At 33.7% G+C, this 9,683-nt stretch overlaps 1 protein-coding gene across 1 annotated transcript in view; it reads left to right on the top strand.

The window, feature by feature from the left end:
- Positions 1-9,683, top strand: part of LOC117122484 (low-density lipoprotein receptor-related protein 2-like) — a 36,842-nt gene that overhangs the window by 15,428 nt on the left and 11,731 nt on the right. Inside the window, exons 2-4 of the mRNA XM_033268072.1 lie at positions 7,264-7,503; positions 8,827-8,892; positions 9,383-9,452. Coding sequence (XP_033123963.1) covers positions 7,264-7,503; positions 8,827-8,892; positions 9,383-9,452 — 376 coding nt within the window. The remainder of the gene's footprint in view (positions 1-7,263; positions 7,504-8,826; positions 8,893-9,382; positions 9,453-9,683) is intronic.

Genomic DNA, 9,683 nt, shown 5'->3' with positions numbered 1-9,683 from the left:
TAACTCTTAACATTGACAAAACTGAGGTGATGTTAATTGGCACACCTCAGCGGCTAAAAAATAAAGAAATTGACGTATCTTTTGGTGGCAAACGGATTAAAAAAGTCACAATGCACAAGCACCTTGGTGTTTATATTGACAATAAGCTTGACTGGCATTCACATGTCAGCAAACTTTGCTCCAAACTTGCACATAAAATTCACATTTTAGCCAGAATAAGAAAAACTCTCGCACAGTACTCTTATTCTATAATACACTAATTCTCCCACATATTGACTACGGTGCCCTCTTGTGGGGTACAAGCAGCTTGCATAACACCGACAAAATTCAGAAATTACAAAATCGGGCCATGAGAATCATAAAGCACCTCCACGCACTTAAACTAACACATTTCTATCCACACTCAACTTAATGTGTGTATCGCAAAGGGTGCGATATCAGGTCGGCTGCCTTACCTTTAAAGTTATCAACAACTTTGCTCCTAGTTACCTTGTGGAGAAAATTTTTAGAGTCCTTGCCCGAGCTATAAGAACGCGAGCTTCAACCAGAGGTGATTTAGCTTGTCCCAAAGTCAATTTGGAATGTTTTAAACGTGCATTTAGTTATCTTTGTCCTAATTTTTATAATAATTTACCAATTGAGCTCCGGGACTGCAAAATAGAAAATACATTTAAACTTAAGTTAAAACGATATATTTTAAACTCTTAGCCGTTGTTTATTGCTGTTTTATTGAGCTATTCTTATTATTACATTGTTTGATTTTTATTCTATATTATAGTATATTATATTACATTATATTATATTAGGCATTATAAATTAAACTTCTATTTTGAATTTTCTTTATGTAAGTCAATTTAATACTTTTAAGACTTGTTATGAGGATTGTATGTTATTATTATTATTATTATTATTATTATTATTATTATTATTATTATTATTATTATTATTATGTTGTAATGATGTTGTTTGTACTGTTCTTTGATTTTATTAAAGAGGGCCCCTGTATATCAGTTAACCTACTTGGCTAAACTGGAAGGGTTACCCTCTTTAAAGATGGTTGAAATAAAAATAAATAAAATAAAAAGTATTCGCCAGTCTTGAGAACATCAATATTCTTTTAACACAACAGCGTTCCAAGACAGGGTTGATGGAAGGTCTTTATGCGCTTTGTCTGTATTTGAGTTGTATTCCAAACATCTCACTTACATAATGTCAGTACAGCTCTGTAGATGCAACTCTTGTAAAGGTTTGTATGTTGTGACTGTTCCATAAATTTCTTAAGAAAAAAAAATCAAAAACAACAAATTGTATTTAAATACAAATATTCCTCAAAAATACTCTCCCTCACTCTTTCTGTCTCTTGGCCTGCCTACTGTACCAATGCTATCTGGCGGTGGTTCGTTTGTCAACGATATAATATGGGAAAGCCATAAAAAGTATTATGAATTTAGTTTGTACATGCAATATACATACTATACAGTATAATAAAATTAAATATAATTTACAATACCGTATAATACTCATTTAAAAAATAGTACATTTTATATATTTTTTTTAATTTTTAAGAAAACTACATACAGAAGGCATGGCCTATATGATGAGTTGGATCACCGAGCGGTTAAGGGAGGGGAACGTCCGTGTACAGTTATAATATCGGATTGGTTAGAATGGCACGTACGCCTAGGTTCTGGTTGTAAAACAGTTCTTCACGAATAAGGACTATAAACCGTAGGTCGAGTTTAATTACCTTCGAGACGAGTAGGGGGGTTTACCCTGGCATATTGGTCAATTTAGCCCCTACTGAAGAGTGTCGCTGGTACCGGTTTACCAGATAGCTCAGACACGTAGAGACCCTTAGGGGAGAAGTAAGTTACATAGAGTAAGAGCCGTCCACACCTTGAGTGCTTTAAATACCATTTCGGTGTGAAGCGCTTTATATAAATCTATTTACTAAAATGTTCACATCAATCAACTTAGAAGCTACAAAGCCTTAAAATATGTTGGCTATTTCAAAATAAGTTGAATATTTTGTCATTTTTACCGGATCATTTCTCAACAAAAATGAGCTAATTGGTGGTGAAACAATTACTTGACGCTACAGTAACAAATCACCTCAGCCCCAAAAGAAAGGACCCTACCCTGCCAATATGCCAGGGTTACTGTAGCAGACTGGAGCCATAGAGACCATCCCAGACTAGGACCTACGTCTGTGACATTTGAATGTTCAATCGCAATTTGGATAGGGCCGGACTTATCCAGCCATGACGGGGCAGTAGGCACCTACATATTTATAACTCTATTCCTCTCGACCCTACTACTTATGCAGACCGGGGCTAGGCCTAACTTGAGCCTCCTTAGGCCTATGTCCCAATGTAGGCCTAGCTAGGGCCTAGCCTAGCGGGTTAACTGTCCTAATACGAAGCCTAGGCCAGGCCTGTAGAGGCCTAAGCTAGTAGGCTGGAAAGAGTCTGACAAAGCACCCTCCTTGTTGACTGTGTTGTTGAAGAGTTTTGGAAAAAACATTCTAGGCTTACCTGTTTACTGTATTTTTATATATTTTCTTAATTTTGAAATACACAAAAGCACGACGTTCATACGCCATGATGCTATCGTGTACTACTGTATCGCTAGGCCCAGGTCTTGCCCTTACACAAAAGTAAATCTTTCATTTGTTAGGGTCTTAAAAATACACAGAAAAGCAGTATATATTTATAAAATTGTTAACACTATATTTAATTTTATACAAATATTTGATATAATTAATAATAAGATTTGTTTTCAACACTAAAAATCCATTATTGGAGTAGTGAGTTACTTCCTCTAGGTATGCCTATCCTTTAGTACTAGAGAAAAGGTTACTGAAGTGGTTACTTGCTAACGGAGATCATTATTGATCAATGTCGAAAGTTAACAGAGAGTCAATTGCATTACTTCTCACAAGTTAACAATTACTTATGTACTAACTAATTGCAGAATCCGGTGCGGTGGCATCCGTCTTAACGGATCGTCATTAAAAAAGAGACCCGTTTCACGCTTGTCTCTGGGCGCTGTGTTCTTCAAAGAATCGCGTAGGCCGACACGATCGTCGTTAGCAGTGAGTACCCGGCTCGGGACCTGGCTAAGTATATTTAAACTGTTTTTATGACGTATTCACACACACACACACACACACACACGTACACCCACCCCCACCCACCAAAACTTACATGAACGAAAATATATATCTCCTAGTGAGATTATAATAATGACAATCCCGGTCTGACTGTCGTACTTTTATTAACAATGTTTCTGTAATTGTACACTGTTCATAGAGAGACATTTTCTATTACGTACACTACATATATTTTTATTTCATATTTTCCATTAAACAATTTTTTCCGTTTGTTGAAGTATTTCGAGTAACAGTTTATATTTGAACTCATTTGGATTCATTTTTTAAATTTTGGGACCGTTTGTATTCAAAATGTATTTGACTGTATCTATCTGTATTCAATCTCTTATTTAATTATAGAATATAGCGGCAGTTATACGCACATTAGGCAGTTTTAGCCGCACGACGTAAACCTTAAAGTTAACGGATGACGTCATAATTTATTCATCTTGCGTTGCGGAGTACGTTAATTTCAAGATTTTACATGCTATCGGCGCACGTTAGTTACGGGTTTGCGCATGCGTATTTCGATTTGTTTACAAAAGGGGCGGAGCTATCGCACTAAATGCTGGGTACTAACGTTAAAGTTAAGGTTAACTTCATGCATCGAAAACTCCCTACTAATGTGTTTGAACCTACCAGGTACCCATTTGTACTCTTAGGTGAAGGAAACAGAAGTAGCGACTTGCACAGCAAGAGTTGCAAACCCCCTGACTTAGAGGTTAAGATTCTAAGCCACAACCGATGCTCCGACAGTTTGGAAATGGGCAAGGGCCATTTTTTATTGAGATAAAAGAATTAACGGAATCACAGTACAAAGGTTTAGACAATAATTAATTATAAAACATAACATTTAATACACATCGTCCCCTTTTTTACGGAGAAACACAAACTTCAATTTAGACAAAAATAAAGTTTTGAGAAAAACACGTTTGAAGTTGACTACTTCACAAATCAGCAAATTTCACTTTTAAGATATCAACATTGTGAATATTTTTTACATATTAAAGATAAAGCATTAAAATATTCAAATGTTTTTTTTTTCTTAAATAACCTGTTAATTAGCATGAAGAGTGTGTGTTTGTTTGTGAAAACAATAAGAATTTACCTAACATAGGTTGATTACACGTACAGCGAAGTTTGTCTCTTCGTGAAAACGAAAATCTCATTTTACGCGCTGTACGCGCTTTGTTGTTAGACACAAAATGTGTTTTCGCCTATGTTTCATCATTGCAGACAAGGGTGATTACAGGCCTACAAACTAGGTTCATCCTGCTAAAACCATTATGATTTTAATAATAATTCTACACTTGATGCATGTGTATTGGCCTATTCCAGGTTATACTGCAAGTAGGGTACCGCTATGCCTAGAAAAAGTTAAGGAATTTAAGCTTTTTCTTCTAGCCCTACCCCAGCCAGGCCTCATCTACCCGATCACAACGAGATAGCAACGCCGCACGCGCGTCTTCTGTTAACCCACTGACATTTTGTGTCTTTCGTGAAAACGAAAAAAAAAATCAATTTTCACGGTTTGTGCTCAAAGTTCGATCTACATAATCAAAATGTCAAAAGAAAATAAAAGGAAAAATATGATTTTTGAAGTCTGTGTCTCTTTGTGGTGTCGCTGACGATATATAACACGTTACCCACACCAGAGCAAAATTATTTACTGATATTAGTAGATGACCTGACTAAGATTTGTATGCACTAAATTTAGAAGATGATCTTAACTAATATAGACTAATATGAACCCTAGAAACAACAAGGGATGTGTGCCAAAATCTGTATCCTAAACGAACAGCCTGAAAAAACCACACCCTTTTGTAAATGACCACGCCCTATTATTTTATTTAATATTTTTAACAGTAGGTTAGTCAAAATTGCAAAAAAAAAAGTTTGTTTCTTTTATAAAAGAACACATTGTGATAAGGGGATTAAATTTCAGAAATCTTACCTTAATCAAAAGACCCTGTCATATAGAAAAATTAGCTTAATTATGTAAAATATGAGACACGCCTATTAGGCTAGACTAACTGAACATATTGCAAACAAGGGCTTTACTTAATTTAATAAACACATTTGATAGGGATACACTTTTAGTAATCACACTGTGATCAGATGTCCTTTTCCTATGCAAATTAGATTAAATATGGAAAAAATAGGGCCAAGTCCCTAATTTCTTTTCAGGCACTACATTTAGCCGTGGGCTAGGCCATCTGAAAATATTGCAAATAAGTGTTTTTCTTATAAATGAACACATATGATGAGGGGATAAAATTGCAGAAATCACACTGTGGTCAGATATCCTGTTTATATGCAAATTAGCATAAATATGCACAAAAAGGTATTACACCCCTTTTTTTAAACACTACCTTGAATAGTAGGCTAGGCAATATGAACACACTGCAAACGAGGGTTTTTCTTTTATAAATGAACACATATATACATTTATACTGTGGTCACATGCCCTGTTGAAATGCAGATTAGCTTAAATATGCAAAAAAAAAATGGTGACCAAAAGCCTCTTTTTTTAATATTTGGTGCTATTTTACAGTAGGCTAGATAAATAAAAAAAAATCAAACAATGATTTTCCCTTTATAAATACATAAGGGGACAAAATTTCAAAAATAACACTATGGTCGCGTGTCTCGTTCATATGCAAATTATCATAAATGTGCAAAATTGAGGCCACACCCTTTTTTATTTGAAGTGTTATTTTAAACAGTAGGTAATTTGAAAATACTGAAAAAGATTTTACTTTTGTAAATAAACAGAGTTGATGAGGGAATGAAATTTCAGAAATTATACCATGCTCACACGTCTCGTTCAAATGCAACTAGAAGCCATGCCTCCTTTTTTTAAATTTATAACGCTACTTTAAACAGCAGGCTAAACAACATTATTGCAAACAAGATTTTTTGTTTTCATAAATGAACACATATGAGGGGATCAGATTTCAGAAATATCAACCAAATCCCATTCAGATTGACTACCTTACTGTTTAGGTAGCACTTAATATAAAAATGGAGCGTGACCCATATACCACGGTGTGAATTTTGAAATTTGATTTCCGTTTAATTTATTTAAAAAAAAAATGTTCAGATTGTCTTGCCTACAGTTATGAACAAGATATGTGACCACAGTGTGATTTCTGAAATTTTATTCACTCATCATGTGTTCATTTATAAAAGTAGGACTATTGTTTGTGCATGTTCAGTTTGTCTAGCCTACCGTTTTGAAATTACTCTTCAAATTAGAAAAGGGCATGGCCTTAATTTTGTTTGCATATTTTAGCTAATTGGATATGAACAGGACAGGTGACCATAGTTCGTTTATTGCAATTTTATCCCCCCATCGCATATTTTCATTTATAAAACCCTTGATTGCAAGATGTTCAAATTGTCTAGCCTACTGTTATTGTAGTACTTCCAATTAAAAAAGGGGTGTGGCCCTTATATCAATTAAAAAAAAAAAAAAAAAAAAAATTATATAAAACATACAATTGGAAATATTTCATATTTATGCTAATTTCCATATTAATGGGACCTGTGATTAAGGTGAGATTTCTGAAATGTGATCCCCTCAACATGTGTTTTTTTTATAAAAGAAAAAAAACCTTTTTTGCAATATGTTCTTATTGCCTAGCCTACTATTTAAATTAGCACTTCAAATGAAAAAGGGGTCGTGGTTATTTTTTAAAATGGTGTGGTCATTTACTGGCTGTTCGTTCCGGATACAGATTTTGGCACACATTCTATGATGTTCCTAGAGTTCATATTAGTCTATATTATTTGAGATATTCTCTGGCCCCCAGGACCACTTTTGGAACCTGTTAATCGAAGCTCGACCACGCCCACTATGGTTTCGTCGGGGAAATCTGACCCCTGGTCGGGGCTTCCCCCCCCCCGTCGGGGACCGCCTCCCCCGTCGGGGACATCCCCCACCCCCATCGGGCAAACCCTGGCGCCACCCCTGTACCAGTACCAACAGATACAAACCTTCTTATATCACCATTAACTTGTTATCTGTTACATTTTTATCTGAGACATTAACTAGGCCTAGTTAAAATAATTACCTATTAATGTTGTAATTGTATGATTTCTCTCTGTAGGACTAGAAAAGATTTTGTTAACTAATGATGTCGAGAATAAGATTTATACATCAAGTTTTTCGGCAACTGGTCCTACATCATTGACTGAAGTAACTTTTGAAGGTTCTATCGGCAGGCCAATTGCAATAGACTATGACCCAGTGCAAGGCTTCCTTTACTGGACTGATGCCAAATTAACAAAAATACACAGAGCCCGATACAATGGAACTGATCACGAGACCTTTATGGATGAAATCAGTAGTAAGAAAACATTTCAAGTACATTTCTTTCAATGTAAACTATTAAAGTTGTGTAGGTATAAAATAACTTTCTGTCAATTAAAATAGACATGCAAAAACCAACAAGAAATCGAACTTAAATCATGGACACATTAACATAAGTAATATGAATGAATATAGGTATATATTGCCCCAAATTGATCAAATTAACTAATGAAGCCGCTTTTTTTATCAACTATTTAAATTCAGCAAAAACCACGAACAGGAAATCGAACTTAATTAAAAAACACATTAACATAAGGAGTTTTGTCTAAAATCCATCATCTATTAAAATTAAGTCAACGTAACATAGGCCTATGCATTTTTAAATCTTAAAATAATAATTTTTTCTTAAAAGGAATATAATGTCAAATAATTTATATTACATTTTGCGTGAATTATATTCAAATTAACAAAAATGTCCCAAGATCCAATACCCGTTTGTGATTGTGTATAAGTGACAGCTAAACTATGTAATTGGTCTTACTGCTTTAACGACTTTCTGTTTAGAAAATGCCTTACAATACAGCATGCTTAGTAATCCAGTTAATCTCTTATTTTGATAATGAATTATATTATTTTTATTTGGGAATAATTATTTATTCTAGGGATATGTAAAGAGAACCTTCATTATTTGACTGTTCTACAGAGGGATCAAATAAGTTAAGAAAAGGCTGAAGTTAAGGTTCTGGTGGTAAATTATTTATTTCTTTTTGAGTAAAGGGAAATCTATTGCACAAAGAACGCACGTATCACTGTAATGCGAACAAGAAGTTATTAATTCAGAATACCATAATGGGATGCTCTGAATAAGACCTATAACATAAAATTAAATAATAATCATTAGGCTACAAATTATCAAATGTGAATGATTTGGTAAGAAATAGATATTACTTGGAAAACAATCAATTTCAAACGATTGAAGTCTGATGACAAAAGAAAGAATGTGACTTTGACCTGTGTCAAATATGATTGAGCACTCAATCGTTTCATTATGACTATTCTATAAAGAGAAACGAGTATGTTTAACCCATACGAAAACTAGTAAATGGTGAAACTTTACGAAAACGAGTATTGTTAAAACTATACGAAATCTATTCAAAAAGGCTTTTGTGAAACTGAAAAGTACCCAAAGCACTTATTTGGAAATAACAAGTATGGGTGACCATACAACAAACGAGTATGGTTAAACGATACGAAAACCAATATTGTTACCATACTAAAACTAGCCAGAAATGCTACATATAGCAATGTATACTTATTTAGAATTAATGTGGGTGACTATTATGATTAAAACTTGGTACAGAACTAGATGCAATACATGCTTCAACGGTAGTGAACGTGTGTGATATGATCACACGTAGCAGGACAGGTAGGCTTGTATAGGTACTGAAAACTATGGTGTATACACTTACTATAGAGAACGAGTGTGGATACGAAAACCGGTTAGGACAGAACTAGAACTAGAAGCAATACATCTTGTGTGACAATAACTGGTAGGATTTAAAACCATACGAATTACAGGCTGTGTTAATACTGTTGAATTACTGAGATAAATGCCAAGGGCGGATCCAGAAAAATTATATTTAAATTAATTTAAAGGACAACATAAAGTTAAACAAATAAAGATTTATTTATTCATATAAAACTACATTATTATTATTATTATTATTATTATTATTATTATTATTATTATTATTATTATTATTACTACTTATTTTTATTAATAAATTATTATTATTATTATTATTATTATTATTATTATTATTATTATTATTATTATTCGGTATATAATTAGAAATAGCAAAAAATGTTGATAAACCCTAGGTTTAATAAATTCCTACAATTCAAATATTATACAGGGCCATATTTAAATCCGATTATATCAACCAATACTTTGCATTCTTGCACATGCACCGTTAGACCACGGAGGTATAAAATAATATAAACAATTTTATACTGTACCCCCTTGGTTGAATATTACTAGTCCCTATGCATGGCAATATGATGCTCCTTCTCCACATAATAGGCCTAATACGTTTTGTCCTTTATCGTTGTTGTATATAGCGCATTTAATCAGTTTCTTAAATACCAATTTCTTGTTAGTTGTCCTCACACTTAATCAGCTGATGAAGTCCACAGGAAGGAAACGAAATAATTATT

This window comes from Anneissia japonica, unplaced genomic scaffold (genome assembly GCF_011630105.1).
Source record: "Anneissia japonica isolate Jap-2015-1 unplaced genomic scaffold, ASM1163010v1 scaffold4479_len244543_cov124, whole genome shotgun sequence".
Lineage (NCBI taxonomy): Eukaryota > Metazoa > Echinodermata > Crinoidea > Comatulida > Comatulidae > Anneissia > Anneissia japonica.
This window is presented reverse-complemented; position numbering and strand designations above follow the sequence as displayed.